The following is an 18,558-nucleotide window of genomic DNA, read 5'->3' as shown; positions in this document are numbered from 1 at the left end:
TATAGCACAGTGAATGAGCTTCTGTAGGAACTTGAGAAGAAGAGCATAATGTGAAAAAGGTGGCACTTTTAATTGACATGTGCCCTCCCTCCATCTCAAACTCTGTCATAGTGTACAAAATATGTTTGGTTCCTGTGACTAACTGGCTTTAATGTTCTTCCTGGCACTTGCCAAGCCTCGCATTCTGTAGTCCCCAACGATACAGATTGGCTGTAACCAGAGAACGAGGTCAGCTTCATATTAAAGAATCTAACGTATGTTTTGAGACATTTGCATTTCTATACAGCACAGTGTATGTGCTTCTGTAGAAACTTGAAAAGAATGCAGTGTGACAGAAAGTGGCACTTTTAATTGACGTGCCATCCCTCCATCTTAAACTCAGCCACAGTCTACATGATATGCTTGGTACCTGTGGTTAACTGGCTTTAATGCTCTCCATGGCACTTGCCAAGCCTCCCAGCCCCACCCATCCTGAAGTTGCTGATTGGCTGCGAGCAGACGAGGTCAAAGACTGCGGACTACCTACACACGATATGGAGAAGCTGCCGGTAAAATGGACATCTCCAGAGGCGATTCGAGAAAAGGTGAGCCAGAGCTCCATGGGTCTACATAGCCCAAATCCTTTTGCTTCATTGCAGGAAGGCACTGAGATCTCCATCAATAGACAGGGAGTTCTTTGTATATTATTGTCACATTTAAATGACTAGCATGCTCCGTAACAGGGAGTGCCAAATGCAGAGCATAGTGTGCTGATCCACTTATCTAATTTGTTTATTCCTTGCTTGCTCTGGTCATTTCCCTTGCACATTTGTCCTTGATAAGATGATACAAAGTTTCTCGAGTAATGCATGGAACTGAAAACCACCAAATAGCCCAAGGCAGCAAAGGTATTAATTTAGTCTTGGCCTGCTGAATGCCACTTGTGCACTGGTGCACCATCAGATTTTAAATCCCATCACTGTCATAGACCTCGTGTGAATGTTGCTTTCTGTATCCTGAACAACTCCAGAAATAATAAGCGGACATACACAGTTTAATAATGACTCAGAATTTTAGATGAGCTACAAGTCATGCACAGCATTCCTTACATATTTGATTTCCTGATTCTGCGTCTTGGCCACAAGGAATCTGTGATATATTTCCTCTTTCATGACAGAAGAACATTTTCAGGTTAGTGGCTAGAGACTTGTACTGGACATGACTGCTGAGAGCCGGTCTATAAAGTACCTGTGCTATATAAGAAAAGAGTGCTTTAAACCCAATGAGGACAGTAGCCTTAAAATGGTGGTTTTGGAGAAAATGTCTTGACACAATAGTCTAAGCCTTGTAGCCATGTACTTTGGGATCCAGCTGATATAGTTCACATAGCCAACGACCAGGGATGACTCCTGTTACAGGTAGTGGGTGAAGAGATCCAAGCTAGCTTTCATTATACATTTATCCTTCACTAATTATTGCAATTTAAAGCTCTTTTAGTATTCAACAAGCAAACTTTATTCACCATATTCCCGTGTTCTCATCACTTCATGTTTTTTGAACATTTCAACATGTACCAGCACATAGATGACAACATAAATGCTTATTAAATATTATTTGTGTTATTATATTTCGATGAACAGACCTAGATAAAACATCTAAATAAAAAGTGGCATTAGAAAGATTAGGCAAACAAAAATTTAATTAATGTGGTCAAACATTATATTGCTGGACCCTAGCAAGATCTCCCAGTAAATTAGGTGTGCTCGCACTGAATATGGACACTTGCATCTATTATTGTTTGCTTCATTTAATGAAGTCCTGATGAGGGCGATTTACCAGAGCCTTGGTGTATTATAGGAGGTTACGCTTAATGCACTTTAAATAACCTCTCCATGCAGGTGAAGTTGTGGCACCTTATCACGCCACAATAATTTGCCACTCGTCTCAAACTTCTATAATGGTGGGACAACTGTTTCTGAAGATCCTCTTGGAGGTTCAAATGTTGTAATGAACTAGAATCTCCTGAGTTATGGCATGCTCATTATTTATTATGCTATAAGCAAAGGAAAAGAGGGATTGATTGTTGGTTGAGATATTTATAAATTACTGTATTCCCTTCACTATGTGCAGATCACCCTGGTGTTCTCGCCTGATTGTTTGGGAGATAACGGTGTTTGGGAGCTAAAAGGAGAAAGCTATGAAGGAGCTATAAAAATGTAAGTCTCCTGTATAGTTTTGCCTTCTTCTCAAATATGTTCTGAAAGGCACTTGCATATATGGCACTCTTGTGGTGCTACCTCTGCTTAGTGTGACTTGTCCATGATGTTCATTTTAGGCGTCGTGGGTGGTTGCATGATTCTCTATGGAGCCCATGCTGTGTACAATTTGCCATGTAACGCAGGGCCTTGCAATGGGCACCCCAAGCTCTCCACACAGATATTAGGCACTAGTACTATTTTGGTACATATAGCATGGTGTGTCTTGTACGTTCAATAGTTTGCCATCAGCATACCCATTTCTCTCATCTGGTGTTGGGCTACGCATTGAAAGCTTTTCTATATTTTTCTACCGCAGTGGTTCTTAACCTGTTGTCTGAAGACCCCTGGTCATAAAATGAAATACTATTAGCAAACCTTTCAGCAGTACCACTGTGCCTCAGTGGCTGGCGCTTTGCGTCTCTGCACTGACGCAGTTTCGCTCCGGAACTTTTGCAGAGCCCATGTAGACACCACTGCTGCACACTGATGTCAGTTCTGTGTGGCTCAATAGCTCCCTCTCATCTCTCTTAGACTCCTTCTAACTCTTCAAAATTGTAAAACAATGTGCAAGGGAAATGACACCTCCCCAAATGACAAGTTTTACACCTTGAGGGGCTGTCGCAAAGAAGTCTTTGACAGACCCTTATCAGGTTTGCCTAGATTCGAGTCCCAACTCTAAGGCCTGAAGCGATTGTGCGTTGATGCACTAAAAGGCTATACGAGACCTCAAGGCGCAACTGTACATCACCTAGCACTGGAAGACTCTGGTACTGCTCCTAGTCGAAAGTTCAATCTTGGGTCCATTCCTAATCCAGGGGTCGATCTTCATCTTGATCAGTCAGTGGGAAAGTTGAAGAAAAAAACACAAATCTAAGCGGGACTTGGCCATTTTCTGCCATACTCCTCGATATTGCTCCCGAAGTTGTTTGATTTCAGAGCCTAACCCACAATTTGTGCTGGCCCAGCCAGAGTTTCTGGGGCCATCCTAAGCAAATCGGAGAGTTCCACTAGGCCATGTGCCAGCTCTTAGGATTCTTGTTGACCCTCCCTCTGGTGTGCCTTCTGGCCACTTAGATTAGAGAGGCCCTCCATGTGTAATATTGCTGGCATAGGTTGGACCCTCTGAGCCCGCCACAGGGCTGCCTCCAGCTCGGGTTCCAACTCCACCCCGATGCCGAGATCCATTTGAGTTCCCAGGAACTTGGAGGCCAATGCAGACTCCATTGACTCTGGAAGACTTGGTACCTATTGTACTCTCTGAGTTGGTGCTGGTTCAACTGCGACCAAGCCTGGTCAGCCGCCAGAGGGCACTACAGCACTGCCCTGCACCAGGCGACCTGGCATTTTTATTTCAGCACCTCTCCTCTGAAAGCTTGGTGGTGCAGGCATCTACTAGCCAAACTAACCCCAGCACTTACCACCACCCTCCACCCCCACCCCAATAGGGGGTCCAAATGGCTGAAGACATTGAGAAATGGGCTTCTTGTCCATCAGCGTGCCGCTTCGATTTGTGAACCCCATACCCTTTAGGATTCGATGGCTCAAATCTTCACAGGTGTTCTGAAGATCTCCCGTTAGCATGCCCTTAGCAGAGGTACAGCCGCCCAGTGGGAATCAGGACCTGACATTTCTTTCTGGGTTGGCAGTCCATAACATCAGACAGGTTGGTCCTGCAAATTGTTTGGTGGGAATAAGCTCTCCCTTTGATTCTCATGCTGCCGCAGCTACTAGCTTCCCCCCAGCGACTGACGGCGGACCATCTCTCGATTTTGTGACAGAAAGTGCAAGCCCTTTTGGCCTAGGGGTTATCAAGAGGGTGACCGCTCCAGAAGTAGGATGTGGTTGTTATTCCTGCTCCTTTCTGCTGCTCAAAAAGGACGAAAGCATTCCTCCTTTCTTAGACATGTATTCTCTCAATGCCTTACTCCGGAAGGAGACATTCTAAATGTTCACTCTGGCCCAGATCTTGTCTGCCCTCGATCCTCGCATTGGACTTGAAGGACACCTATTTCCACCTGTAGTTCATGGTATGACAGGAACATTTTCAGTTAGATGTGCTCCCCTTTGGTCATGCCAGTGACTTTCGGGTGTTCACGAAAATGATGAGAGCACACCTTCGAAGATTAAGTATCAATCAATCAATCAATCATTTGTAAAGCGCACTACATACCCGCAAGGGTCTCAAGGTGCTGGGGGGGGGGGGGCGCTACTGATCGAACAGCCAGGTCTTGAGTATCCTCCTGAAGTTCAACAGGTCTTGGGTCTGTCGTAGGCTCAGTGGGAGGGTGTTCCATGTCTTGGCAGCGAGGTGGGAGAAGGATCTCCCACCGGTGGTTGTTCTTCTAATGCGCAGGGCGGTGGCAAGTTAGAGGTCGGCGGAACGTAGTTGGCGATGTAGACGGAGAGCTGTCTGTTGAGGTAGGCTGGGCCGGCCTTGTGGAGTGCCTTGTGTGCATGGGTGAGGAGCTTGAAGGATATCCTCTTGTTGACAGGGAGCCAGTGCAGGTTTCTCAGGTGGGGGGTGATGTAGCCGTGGCGTGGTACGCCGAGGATCAGTCGTGCCGAGGCGTTTTGGATGCGTTGTAGTCGTTTGATGAGCTTGGTCGGGGCTCCCGTTTAGAGGGCGTTTCGGTAGTCTAGTCTGCTGCTGACAAGGGCCTGGGTGACTGTCTTTCTTGTATCTGTTGGGATCCATCTGTAGATCTTGCGGAGCATGCAGAGGGTGTTGAAGCAGGAGGAGGAGACGGCGTTGACTTGCTTGGTCATTGAGAGCGTTGAGTCGAGGATGATTCCCAGGTTGCGTGCGTGGTCTGTGGGTTTTGGGTCTGCCCCCAATGCCGTTGGCCACCAGGAGTTGTCCCAGGCTGAAGGGTTGGAGCCGAGGATGAGGACCTCTGTCTTGTCTGAGTTCAGCTTCAGACGGCTGGTCTTTATCCAGTCGGCGACGGCCTTCATTCATTCGTGGAGGTTGGCTTTGGCGGTGATTGGGTCCTTGGTGAGGTAGAGGATCAGCTGAGTGTTTTCGGTGTAGGAGATTATGTTAAGGTCGTGCTCTCCGGCTACGTGTGGGCCATGTAAATGTTGAACAGCGTTGGGCTGAGGAAGGATCCCTGTAGTACGCCGCAGATGACCTCGGAGGCGTTGGAACGGAATGGGAGGAGGCGGACGCTCTGGGTTCTGCCGGAGAGGAAGGAGGTGGTCCAATCCAGACCCTTGTCTCGGATCCCTGCGGCGTGTAGGTGTGCGCGTAGTGTGCGATGGCAGACGGTGTCAAAGGAGGCAGAGAGGTCTAGGAAGATAAGTGCTGAAGTCTCGCCGTTGTCCAGCAGGGTTCTGATGTCGTCGGTGGCGGCGATGAGGGCAGTCTCGGTGCTGTGGTTGCTGCGGAACCCTGACTGGGAAGTGTCCAGGATTCTGTTTTCTTCGAGGTATCGGGTTAGCTGTCTGTTTACAGTTTTCTCGATGACCTTGGCCAGGAAGGGGAGCAGAGAGATGGGCCGGTAGTTCTTAAGGTCTCTTGGGTCTCCCTTAGGTTTTTTGAGTAGGGCATTGATCTCAGCATGTTTCCAGATCTCTGGGAAGGTCGGGGTCTCGAGGGATATATTGATGGCGTTGCGCAGGTGGGGTGCGATGGAGCTGCTTGCTCTGTTGAAGACGTGGTGCGGGAATGGGTCTGACGGAGAGCCGGAGTGGATTGTGTGCATGGTCTTGATGGTGTCATCGATGCTCACGCTGGCCCAAGCTAGCAGGGGGTCGTGGTCGATGGTGTGCGGAGGGTCTGTTGTTTTGCTGTCTGTTGGGGCTGACTGGGTGTTGAAGCTGTCGTGGATGTCTGCTATCTTGCGGTGGAAGAAGGTGGTGAGGGAGTCGCACAGGGCTTGTGACGGCGGGATGTCAGTGGTGTTGGAGCTGGGGTTGGAGAGTTCCTTCGCGATGTTGAAGAGCTCCTTGCTATTGTTTGCATTGTTGTCGAGGTGGTCTTTGAAGGAGGTCCTCTTGGCAGCCCTGATGAGGTGGTGGTGGTTGCGGATGGCATCCTTGTGTGCTGCGTGGCTGTCCGGAGTTTGTTCACTGTGCCATTTCTTCTCTCGTTTCCGGCAGGCTTGCTTGGAGGCTAGGAGTTCTGGGGTGTACCAGCTGGCCCTCTTGCTGGTGTCTCTGTGGGGGGGTTCTTCAGCTGGGCTAGGGTGTTGGCGCAGTCATCGATCCAGCGTCTGAGGCTGTGGGCAGCGTCGTCGGTGTTGGAGGGTTCGGTGGGTAGGCTGAGTGCGCGGTTTGCGTGTAGTTGATCTTCGGTGAATTTGCTCCAGCAGCCACGGGGGATCTGTTGGGTGCGGTGGTGTGTGGTGGGTTTCTGGAAGGCGAAGTGGATGCAGCGGTGGTCGCTCCTGAGGAGTTCAGTGGTGTGGCTGACGGAGACGTGCAGGCTTGAGGAGAAGACATGGTCGAGCGTGTGGCCGGCGGAGTGGGTGGGCGTTGTGACGAGTTGCCCCAGTCAGAGGTTGGCGAGGTTATCGATCAGGGTTGTGGAGTTGTTGTCTTCTCTTACCTCGATGGCTGGCGGGGCTTACTCAGGCAGTCGTAAACCACCTCCAGACTGTGGGAACCTCCTGTCATCTTTGGGGTTCACTATCAACATGCTGAAGTCACAACTGTCTCCTCAGACGCTCCCCTTCTTCAGAGCCATTCTGGACATTTGTGCCTTCCCTCAAGGGAACAGTGTCTAGGTCATTCAGGCTATGATCTTGATCTTTCAGCCTTGGTCCTAAATTTCAGTATGGTCAACAGTGAGGCTGCTGGAAATGAAGGTCTCTTGCGTACTGCTGGTCGAGCACACCAGGTGGCATAGGAAGGCTCTGCAGTTGGATCTTAAGTGTCACTGGGCCCAAGATCCTTATTTCTTCTTCTTTTTTTGTGACTTTTATCCCCCAGTGGGTTTAGGATCTTCATTCAGACAACGGCGGGGTTTAAACCCTGAGGTTCCTATCAGAAAGATGTCTTTGACAGACCCCCATCAGGTTTGTCTCTGGTACCTGGAGCCAGACCACAACTCCAAGGCCTGTGAGATCTGCTGCACCATGAAACCCAAGTAAGAGAGCTTTCCCCAAAGCTCTTGGTAGGTAGACATTGGTCAGCTCCCCAACATTCCAGGTCCTAGATGCAAGGAAGGTCCTGAGCCCGTTCACCAGGCAATCCCATCATTGGTCATCGAACTAAAAGTAGTCAGGCAAGTCCCACGAGAAATCAAAGTCCAAGAAATCAAAGCACTCTTCGACTTCGCTGTGCTGGTCCAAGCCATCGGACAATGTGCAGGGACAACATTACTCTAAGCCCTGCTCCCTCACAGAGCCTACCTCTGGGTCCACTCTGAGCCTCCCCAAGTTTCCTGGAGCTACTCCTACACAGCTCTGAGAATTTTATGAGGTCATGCACCTCATCTTTGTGCGGGCCGACCCCTCTCAAATGCCTTTGAGCCCCATTGGTTCGGCAAGTTTCCCACTGGATTCCCGCCGAAAGGTCCATCGTCTGTGCCAGTCAGGGCTTTCTGGAAACTGTTCTGGATACAGATTGACTTTAATCGCAAAACCGCAACCTTCCCCAGAGACAGTTTATAATTCTCAGTGCCGCCGACTTTGACCCCGGTGCTGTCCAGAACCCATCCTTCTGAGTCGTATCAAGGGCCTGCTCTTTTAGACTGCCCTGGAGAATAGTATGATTGGGGAGGATCTGAGGATCCTTATGACTAATTCAACTCCCTAGATGTGCCCAAAGAAACTGGTATGAGGGACTGGGTGACATCACTGGTCTGGACACCTCCCCAGACAATGGCTTAGTCTCTCCTCCTAGTGTGGCTATGCAGGAAGGGACTTCCTTTGCCATGGTAGTGAGGATGACGGCAGAGTTCCAACACCTTACTCTGACCTCGGTGGCTGTCAGGATGAACGTCTCGACAGCGAGGCTTCAGCCGGGAGTCTCCCCCACAGAACCTTTCCTCCCTTTCAATGAAGCCCTCACAGATGTCCTGCTCAGAGCATAGGCCAACCACTACATAGGGGCTTCTGTGTACAAGACAATTACCCTCCTCCTTTGCCCCACACCTGGGGAACCCAGCATTTCTCATCCAGCACCCCAGCGCAGAGAGTCTGGCTGCCCAGACCTCCACCTCCTACCACACCACCAGCTAGGGAATCCGAGAGGGTGGATACCTTTAGCAAGAGTATGTTCTCTTCTGCCAGTCATGCACTGCGGTCTGTGAACACAACATGCTTTTCGGGTCAATAAACCCATACAGTTTGAGATCCTGTTGTGCACGTACTGGCCTGGGTGTCAGAGGAGACCCGACATTACTGCATCAAAGTTTACCATTTGCTGTGTACTTTATATAAACGGCTCACTCACTCAGCAGATCGATTGTGTCAACAGTGGCACTCAGACTTCACACCTGGCTAAAATGTACTGGCTTTTCAGAGAATGTCCAGGCATCCCTTAACGAAATGCCCTTTGATGGCACCCACCTCTTCGGAGATTAGGCAGATTCCATGCTGGAGCGTTTTATGGACAATCTGGCCACTTGCTGGGCCTTTCTATCGTCTCACGGCAACCCCATTCTGTCTTAGCACTTTCCATGGCCATGGTAGGGGCTACCACCACAAGCCTTGTGGCACACAGTTTCGGTCTACCCCGTCAGACTCCCACCCCCCAGCAGCCTTGGCCTCAAATCCACTTTAGTTTGCCCTCTTACCAACACAGGCAATCGGTTGGCAACGAGATTAGACACCATATTTCTTGCTGGCAGTCCATAACGTTGAGCAAGTGAGTACTGCAAATCGTTCAGCTGGATTATTCCACCCCATTCTTAGAAAACAAGCTGCCCATGCAGTCATCCATTAACCGGCTGACTGAGGACCACATCTTCTTGCATGGTCACGAAGTGTAGGAATTTTGTCTCTCGAGGCATTCTTTTGGCACCCATTTGGGCACTGAGAGAATGGTATCCTGAACTCTTGAGAATGAGCATTGGTCCTCCGATCAGCCTGCCTATTCGGGAGAATCTACTGTTGCAGCAACAGGGCACCTGAACCTGCGCATTCGCTGCCTTCATGCACGGAGATTGACCGGCAGCAATTGACTGTTTTTGACCTTCCTTCAGAAATCTGTAACATCATTTTGGCAGCCAGGTGTCCCTCAACAAAGACCGTACATGTCTGCTGTTGGGACAAATTTGTGAGTTGGTGCACTAAAAAACATGTTGATCCCCTTTTCTACACCTCTGTACAGTATTATTTGTTCTTTCATTAGCCCAGCAAGGTTTTACTTTGGGCACAGTTAAAGGGTAACATTCGGCCATACCGGCGTTCTTATAGTTGGAAGACCAGCCCTCCCTAATCGCCAATTGTGACTCTGTTCCCAAATAGACTAAATCACATGTTCCCGCCAAAACATTTCATCATTCTCTTAGGAGTCTGGAACTTCATCATTCTGTTAGGGGTGATCACATTCTTGATGTGCTCACCCTTTGAGCCTGCGCATAGCAGTCCTTTGCATCTTTGGACCATCAAAACTGCCTTTCTAGTGGTCATTACATCGCCCCGGACGGTTAGTGAACTGAAGGCTAATCTATACATCCTGCATAACCAAAATGTTTCCAGAAAAACTATTCAGTGGTGACAATGTTCCACGTCCGCCATACCATCACACTAACTACATTCTTTGCTCTGCCTCACTCTTCCAAAGAGGAGTAAAGACTCCATCTCGATCCAAAAAGAGCACCCGCGTTCTGCATTTAATGTACTAAGGAAAAACAGGTGGATGATCAACCCTTCATCTGGTTTGCCAGAGCAAAGAAGGGAAATGCTGTGCAGAAAAGGACCATCTCAACATGGTTCGTACTCTGAATTAAAATTTGCTATGCATTGGCTAAGAAGCAACCCCTTGAGAGCTTGTGTGCTCTCTCCACTAGAGCAAAGGCTGCAGCCACAGCATTAGCTGACTTGGACATCTGTCAGGCTGCCACAGGGTGTGTCTGCACACGTGCACCAATCACTACTGCCTGGACAGTTGGGTCCATCATGACTGGTAATCTACCTGTTAGTTCCTCCAGGAATTCCTGGACTAATCTGTTTGCATACCCACCTCCAGAGGTATTCCTTGAGTATCTATTCTTAGGTAAGGAATCTGCACCTAGCAGTCTCTGTCACATGAACACGGAACTTACCTTCGGTACCATGTTTTCTGGTAGACACTCTTTCTAGTAGGAGATTCCTTACAACTGCCCCGCATAACGATTTTTCCATGTAGGGTGACACTTATGAGGTCCTTAGTGTCTGTCCAATGGTACATCAGCCTCCTATATGGTGACATGCTTCTGGATTGGAAATTTTGAAAAAAGTACTTTGTAGAATCATGGCCAACTTCAAAGCTCAGATGTATGCATGGGACACCAAGGTACTGAGTAAATGAGACCTAGTAAGTCTAGATGTTTCGGGAATCCGAATACAGTTGGATCCTGTTGTAACCTCGTAGTTTTGCAATCTCCTAAGAAATCTGACTTTCGTCTAACCTTTTTTACAAAATTGTGAAAAATTCAGCTCCTGGCAACTGAAGATCTTGCTGTCATGCCCATTCAGGAACATATGTTGAGAGGCACGTTATTTAAAAGAGAAGCATCTCAGTGACTAAGCACCAGCTAATTATTGACAATATCTGCGTCCGTGAAAAAGGCAAACATTACAGCACCATAGACCGAAATACATATAAAATATTAAGTCCTTTCTAAAGCACCTGGCTACACCAACTGGTGTGTACCCGCATTTTAGAAGCTGTTACATGCGAGAGTCAAAGAGGCGAGGCTTGTTACTGGTAAAGCGATACAAAAGGGGATGATGGACGGAGCGTTTGAGCAAATCAAACTCACCCCCAGTCAACTGATCTGAGTTTAATCCATCACCATTCTTTAGCCCACTCAGCCACCCCAGTTCAGACATGGCCATATGCAAATTAGTCTGACCCTGTGCCTCATGGGAACAGTCCAGCCCGAACTGCCAAGCCATGTCTTCCCTGGACCGGAAACAAGCATCCTGGGATCGGTTTCGGATTCATAATCCTCATCAGCCAGGCTATCTTGAATCCAGTGGCCAAGTGAGCAAGGGACTCACGTCTGAGCATACCCTGCCACACTTAGGGCGAACAAAGCGATACAAAAGGGGATGATGGACGGAGCGTTTGAGCAAATCAAACACTCACCCCCAGTCAACTGATCTGGGTTTAATCCATCACCATTCTTTAGCCCACTCAGCCACCCCAGTTCAGACATGGCTATATGCAAATCAGTCTGACCCTGTGCCTCATGGGAACAGTCCAGCCCGAACTGCCAAGCCATGGCTTCCCTGGACCGTTAACAAGCAACCTGGGACCGGTTTCGGATTCATAATCCTCATCAGCCAGGCTATCTTGACTCCAGTGGCCAAGTGAGCAAGGGACTCGCGTCTGAGCATACCCTGCCACACTTAGGGCGAACAAAGCGATACAAAAGGGGATGATGGACAGAGCGTTTGAGCAAATCAAACACTTACCCCCAGTCAACTGATCTGGGTTTAATCCATCACCATTCTTTAGCCCACTCAGCCACCCCAGTTCAGACATGGCCATTAGCAAATCAGTCTGACCCTGTGCCTCATGGGAACAGTACAGCCCGAACTGCCAAGCCATGTCTTCCCTGGACCGGAAACCAGCATCCTGGGACCGGTTTCGGATTCATAATCCTCATCAGCCAGGCTATCTTGAATCCAGTGGCCAAGTGAGCAAGGGACTCACGTCTGAGCATACCCTGCCACACTTAGGGCGAACAAAGCGATACAAAAGGGGATGATGGACGTCCATCACCACCCCCTTTTGTACCGCTTTTGGCCGCCATAAGTGTGGCAGGGTATGCTCCGACGTGAGTCCCTTGCTCACTTTGCCACTGAATTCAAGCAAGCCGGGCTGAAGAAGGCTGGAATGCCAGAAACCGGTCCTCTGAAGCTTGTTTCCGGTTCAGGGAAGACATGGCTTGGCAGTTCGGGCTGGACTGTTCCCATGAGGCACAGGGTCAGACTGATTTGCATATAGCTATGTCTGAACTGGGGTGGCAGAGTGGGCTAAAGAACGGTGATGGATTAAACCCAGATCTTTAGACTTGGTGTGAGTGTTTGATTGATTCAGATGCTCTGTTCATCACCACCCCCTTTTGTACCGCTTATAACTGGTAAAGCCAGGTTTTTAGGCCTCTACAGAAGACATTCTCTGATTTTTCTGCTCGCAGCAAAGGTGGAAGAGTGTTCTAATTTTTGGCTGCCAAATGAGTGTGCACCCATCCTTGCCCTTTTGATTTTTGGGACTTTGAGTAGATGGGCTCCTGTTGATCTCAACTGCCGAGTAGGTTTATAAGGGGTCAGGAGATTGTGCAGGTAGCTGGGTACTTTCCCCTGTAGACTTCGGTGACAGAAACATAAGGCTTTGAAAAGAATTTCCTTACTAACCGGCAGCCAGTGAAGGGTGTTCAGGGCTTCTGTCGCCGAAGCTCGCGTAGGTAGATTGAGGACTAGGTGTGCTGCCGCATTCTGAATGCGTTGCAGCCGTTCAAGCTTCCTTTTGATGCTGCCAAATAAAGGACATTCCCAGCTGCGAGGTCACAAGAGTGTGTACTAGGGTTTTCCTCGCCGAGGCAGGAAGGATGTCCAGGGTTTTCCTTATCATTTTAAGGATGCTAAAGCATCTCCCTGCAACCTTCCTGGTGTGAGACTCGAAGGAGAGTTTAGGATCAAGCCACACTCCAAGATTTTTTACTGCTGTTTTTGGAGTGAGCACAGGCCCCAACCTCTGGGGCCACCAGGCTGAGTACCAAATGGAGGGGGATTTCCCAGTGACCATAACCTCTGTCTTACTGCCATTCAGCTTTAGGCAGTTGTTCAACATCCATTAGGCTAGATCTATAAGACAGGAGCACTGTGTAGCTGAGTCCTGTGCTAGGGTCACTACAAGTTGGGTGTCATCTGCATATGACTCTCTGGTGTTCTTGTATTTTTGCACAATATCTGCCAAAGGGCCGATATAAAGATTAAAAAGAGTTGGCTCAGAATTGAGCCTTGTGGGACCCTCTGTAGGAGTGGCAGATTTTTTGATTGGTGTGGGTGCTGTGCAACCTGGAAGCTACGGTCCTGTAAAAAGGTCTGCATCCACTGAAGTGCTTCTCCATCCAGCCTGAAGTCGCTGAAGGAGGAGTTTATGGGATACCATGTTGAAGGCGGCGCTTAGGTCCAGCAGGACCAAGGCAGCAGTTGGACCGGCATCCACGCTTCTCCGCAAAGACTCTGAAGCGAAAAGAAGTGCTGACTCAGTTGGATATGTGGCTCTTAACCCCAATTGCGTGGGGTTGTAGAGGATTGTATTGATTGATGTGAGCCACTAATTGGTTGTTCACTACCTTCTCTGCAATTTTAGAGATGTAAGCAAGCAGAGAGATGGGGTGGAGATTTCCCAGCAGCTCGGGGTCAGCCGAGGGCTTTGTCTTGAAAGGTAAAACAGTTGCATGTTTCCACCTCCTTGCAACCAACCCGCATTTAAAAGATAATTTTGATTGTTGCTGCGCGTAGGGTAGTATCAGATCTAGCCCCTCCTTTATTCTGCTCGGTGTAGCTAGGTCAGTAGGCGAGCCAGATTTAATGCTTAGGGCCACCCCCTTAACATTTATTTATTTATTTATTTATTTTTAATATTTATAGAGCGCAGCATATACCCTTGGGCGTCTTGGCGCTAATAAATCATTTGTTTACATACGGAGCATGATGCTTTGGACCGGATGAAGAAGCAAACTGGCCAGGTGATATAGTTATTGAATAAACAACCAGGTCTTCAGGAGTTTACGGAACTGAAGGAGGGTGGTGCTTTGCCTGATGTTGAGAGGCAAGGTGTTCCAGAGTCTGGGGGCCGCCACCAAAAACCGACGGTCTCCCCAGGTAACGGTTTTGGTGCGAGGTACAACCAGTTGATGAAGGGTGGCTGATCGTAAAGCTCTGGTGGGTTTATGGAGTTGCAATTGTTCCTTGAGAAAGTGTGGTCCTTGATTGTTGAGAGCTTTAAACACAATGCAGAGGGATTTAAATTGAATTCTTTTTTGGACAGTGAGCCAGTGAAAGTCTGTTATATTTTTGGAGATGGATTCGAACTTTGTTTTGCCTGAAAGCAGGCGTGCCGCTGCGTTTTGTATTGTTTGTAACTTTGTGATTACTCTGGTTTGAGCATTAAGAAATAGCCCATTGCAATAGTCTAGGGATGCAAGGACAAGGGCAGTGACTAGTGTCTTAATGGCAGAATCAGGGAGAAAAGGACGTATCTTCCTGATCATTTTTAATTTCAGGTGTGCCGTAGACACTGTTTTATTAGCGTGGTCCAGGAAGATAAGACCGTCATCAAAGATGACTCCGAGGTTCCTGACCTTGGTGGTAGGAGTAGGAGGGGTACCAAAGGTTTCAGGCCACCAGCTGGTTGGCCAGGCTGGTGACAGGGGACCAAAAATGAGTACCTCGGTCTTTTCTGAATTTAACTTTAGGCAGTTGGTAGCCATCCATTTGCCTATGTCTAGGAGCCCCTTCTTAAATTTATCGGCTATTTGTTCTCCGTTCCCTTTGATTGCCAACACTAGTTGGGTATCGTCGGCATAGGAGGTTAGGCTCATCCCATGTGCCTTGATGGTATTGGCAAGGTCCGACACATAGATGTTAAAAAGTGTCGGACTCAGGGATGAGCCTTGGGGAACTCCACAGGGAGCGGAGAGTTGGGCCGATTGAAAGGGACCTAGAATGACAGCCTGTGTTCTTTTGTCAAGGAAGGACGCAATTAGGTCTTTGGCAGTGTGGCCGATGCCACATCCCTGGACACGGTCGACCAAGGTGTTGTGGTCGACCGTGTCAAAGGCCGCCGATAAATCTAGTAGAACCAGTATGGCAGTGCCACCCTGGTCCCTGATTACCCTGATGTCGTCGGCGGCTTTGATCAGGGCTGTTTCTGTGCCATGATGTTTCCTGAACCCAAACTGCGTGCTGTCAAGGAGCTGGTGTTTTTCGATAAATTCAGAAATCTGGATGTTCATGATTTTTTCGGTCACCTTTGCCATAAAAGGGAGGCTAGCAATGGGACGATAGTTTTTTAACTCACTTTTATCTAGGGAAGGTTTTTTTAACAGGGGTTTTAGTAAGGTGTTTTTGAGGAGATCAGGGTAATTGCCTGACAAAAGAATCAAGTTGCAGACCTGCGTGATTGCCGGTATGATAGAGTCCATAACCGGTCGAAGTACAGAGAGAGGGCAGGGGTCCAGAGAAGATCCTGATTTGATGGTGGATAATATATTTTTTATTTGGTCAGAGGTGACTGGTTGAAAAGTGAGAAACCTATTAACAGAGGGAATAGTGGGTGTAGTTACAATTTGAGGTGATTTGGTGGAGAAAGCCTGGTAAATATCATCTACTTTAGTGAAGAAAAAGGAAGCAAGGGAGTCACACATAAGTTGCGACGGAGGGGGGGTAAGGTCGGGGGAATTCCCTGAAAGTGCTTTGGTGATTTGGAAAAGTTGTTTACTGGAGTTCTTAGCTCTCAATTTGGTCACTGTAATATTGTTTTTTGGCTTTTGCTATCATGACTTTGTAAAGTGCCAGGGCTTCCTTGTAGACTAGTCTACTGGCTGTGTCGTAGTCTTTTCTCCAATTTCGTTCCTTGCTACGATAATCTGTTTTTGTGCCCTTAGTTGTTCGTTATACCAGGGGGCAGAAGGTTTAGATCTATTTTTGGAGTGTTCTTTGGAGGGAGCAGATTGATCCGTGGCCTGGCTCAACCAGTCGTAGAGTTGCTGGAGAGCTAAGTTAGGGTCCGAGGCAAACGCGGGACGGGTTTGTTCCAATATAAGTTGTAGTTCATCATGATTTATGTTTTTCCAGTCTTTAAAAGGCTGTTTGGGCGTGGGACATGAATGAATGCTGGCCGAATTATTGATGGGTATGTTTGCAAAAATTGCAGAATGGTCAGTCCACGTCATAGGGAGGATGTTGGTAATATGTAGGCCTTCTAAATTGGGAAAAAATGGGGTCCAGGATATGGCCCGCTTGATGAGTGGGGGACGTTACAAATTGTCTTAGCCCTAGGGTATCTAAATCAGAGATGAGGGCAGCGGAGTCGGTAAGGTGACCTTGATCTAGATGGAAGTTTAGGTCACCTAGAACCGTAAAGGTGCTTTCCGTTGCTACGGATTCCATCATGGTGTTAATACTGGATAGGAAAGCCGTCTTAGGTCCTGGAGGGCGATATATTAGTATTCCCTTAAAATTGAACAAAGGGGAAACGTTAATGGCAAATTGCATAGCCTCACAGGAGGTTGATGGAATGGAGGTTGTTCTGACAGGATACAAGTCTCTGGCAATAATGGCCAGCCGACCCCCTCTTTGTTTGGGCCTGTCCTGACAGTAGGCTTTATATCCCTCTGGAACTGCTATGACTAGGTCTGGCTGTGAAGTGTCATCCGTCCAGGTTTCGGTAATAAACAGTATATCTAATTTAAAATCAGTTATTAGATCGTGGATTTCCTGCCTATGCTTACCGAGAGAACGCGCATTTATGAGGGCTATTGAGATTACAGCTCCCAACTCCTGTTTTGTTGTAGTGCTTTTGCTGTTGGAGGATATGAGAGGAATAGTATCATAACAGCAGGGACAGGAGGTGGCGGTATCCTTGTGGATCTCCGAAGGATTGATGTCTAAGCAATTGGCCATAATGGGTGGTCGAAGCGCGAGTAGGCTTTGGCTGGAAAATGTCTTGATGGTTCCAGACAAATTTTGGGCAGGGGTTGTGGCCCTTGGCCCGGTCCCGGCGCGGACGGGCGCAGACGGGCTTGCCTCTGGCGCGCCTCCGGCGCGCCGCCGCTGCGCCCGCCCGCTGCGCGGTCGGGAAGATGTGTTGCTTTTATGCATGGGGCAAGAGGGAGGGCGTGAGGTTTCGAATCACTGCACCGCCACCCTTCCCTCACTCAAGATGTCTGCTGAGGTGGGTGGGGTGATATGTCAGCGCGTGTGAGCAGCGCTGTGAAGCTGTCAAGCCTGTCTGCAACCTCGGCGCGACGCTAATCTCGAGCCGAGGTGAGGGCTGGGCAAGTAAAAACGGACTAGATAAAATATTTACAAAAAGTTAAAAAGCGCTAATATTGTTCAGTAGCGCGTGTGGCCAGCGCAAAGAGTAAAGCAAGGTGCCCCCGGCTTTCCGCCTCAGGGGAGAATGATAGCAAATGATTTACCTGCGGGGGAAGTCTCCTGACCCTTAAGTAGTCTGGGAGGGCGGGAGGTTTCGAATCACTGCACCGCCACCCTTCCCTCACTCAAGATGTCTGCTGAGGTGGGTGGGGTGATATGTCAGCGCGTGTGAGCAGCGCTGTGAAGCTGTCAAGCCTGTCTGCAACCTCGGCGCGACGCTAATCTCGAGCCGAGGTGAGGGCTGGGCAAGTAAAAACGGACTAGATAAAATATTTACAAAAAGTTAAAAAGCGCTAATATTGTTCAGTAGCGCGTGTGGCCAGCGCAAAGAGTAAAGCAAGGTGCCCCCGGCTTTCCGCCTCAGGGGAGAATGATAGCAAATGATTTACCTGCGGGGGAAGTCTCCTGACCCTTAAGTAGTCTGGGAGGGCGGGAGGTTTCGAATCACTGCACCGCCACCCTTCCCTCACTCAAGATGTCTGCTGAGGTGGGTGGGGTGATATGTCAGCGCGTGTGAGCAGCGCTGTGAAGCTGTCAAGCCTGTCTGCAACCTCGGCGCGACGCTAATCTCGAGCCGAGGTGAGGGCTGGGCAAGTAAAAACGGACTAGATAAAATATTTACAAAAAGTTAAAAAGCGCTAATATTGTTCAGTAGCGCGTGTGGCCAGCGCAAAGAGTAAAGCAAGGTGCCCCCGGCTTTCCGCCTCAGGGGAGAATGATAGCAAATGATTTACCTGCGGGGGAAGTCTCCTGATCCTTAAGTAGTCTGGGAGGGCGGGAGGTTTCGAATCACTGCACCGCCACCCTTCCCTCACTCAAGATGTCTGCTGAGGTGGGTGGGGTGATATGTCAGCGCGTGTGAGCAGCGCTGTGAAGCTGTCAAGCCTGTCTGCAACCTCGGCGCGACGCTAATCTCGAGCCGAGGTGAGGGCTGGGCAAGTAAAAACGGACTAGATAAAATATTTACAAAAAGTTAAAAAGCGCTAATATTGTTCAGTAGCGCGTGTGGCCAGCGCAAAGAGTAAAGCAAGGTGCCCCCGGCTTTCCGCCTC

General features: G+C 48.8%; 1 protein-coding gene across 3 annotated transcripts in view; it reads left to right on the top strand.

Annotated features, from left to right (window-relative positions):
• The window catches only part of CSK (C-terminal Src kinase), a 797,455-nt gene that overhangs the window by 696,813 nt on the left and 82,084 nt on the right, over window positions 1-18,558 (top strand). For 2 of the 3 annotated variants that reach the window (XM_078685131.1, XM_078685132.1), the window contains one exon: window positions 453-584. The exons of the other annotated variant lie outside the window; for it this stretch is intronic. In XM_078685131.1, coding sequence (XP_078541257.1) covers window positions 453-584 — 132 coding nt within the window. The remainder of the gene's footprint in view (window positions 1-452; window positions 585-18,558) is intronic. 3 annotated transcript variants of the gene reach the window in all.

Source organism: Lissotriton helveticus, chromosome 3_2 (genome assembly GCF_964261635.1).
Source record: "Lissotriton helveticus chromosome 3_2, aLisHel1.1, whole genome shotgun sequence".
NCBI lineage: Eukaryota > Metazoa > Chordata > Amphibia > Caudata > Salamandridae > Lissotriton > Lissotriton helveticus.
The sequence above is the reverse complement of the archived record's forward strand: the minus strand, read 5'-3'. Positions and strand labels throughout refer to the sequence as shown.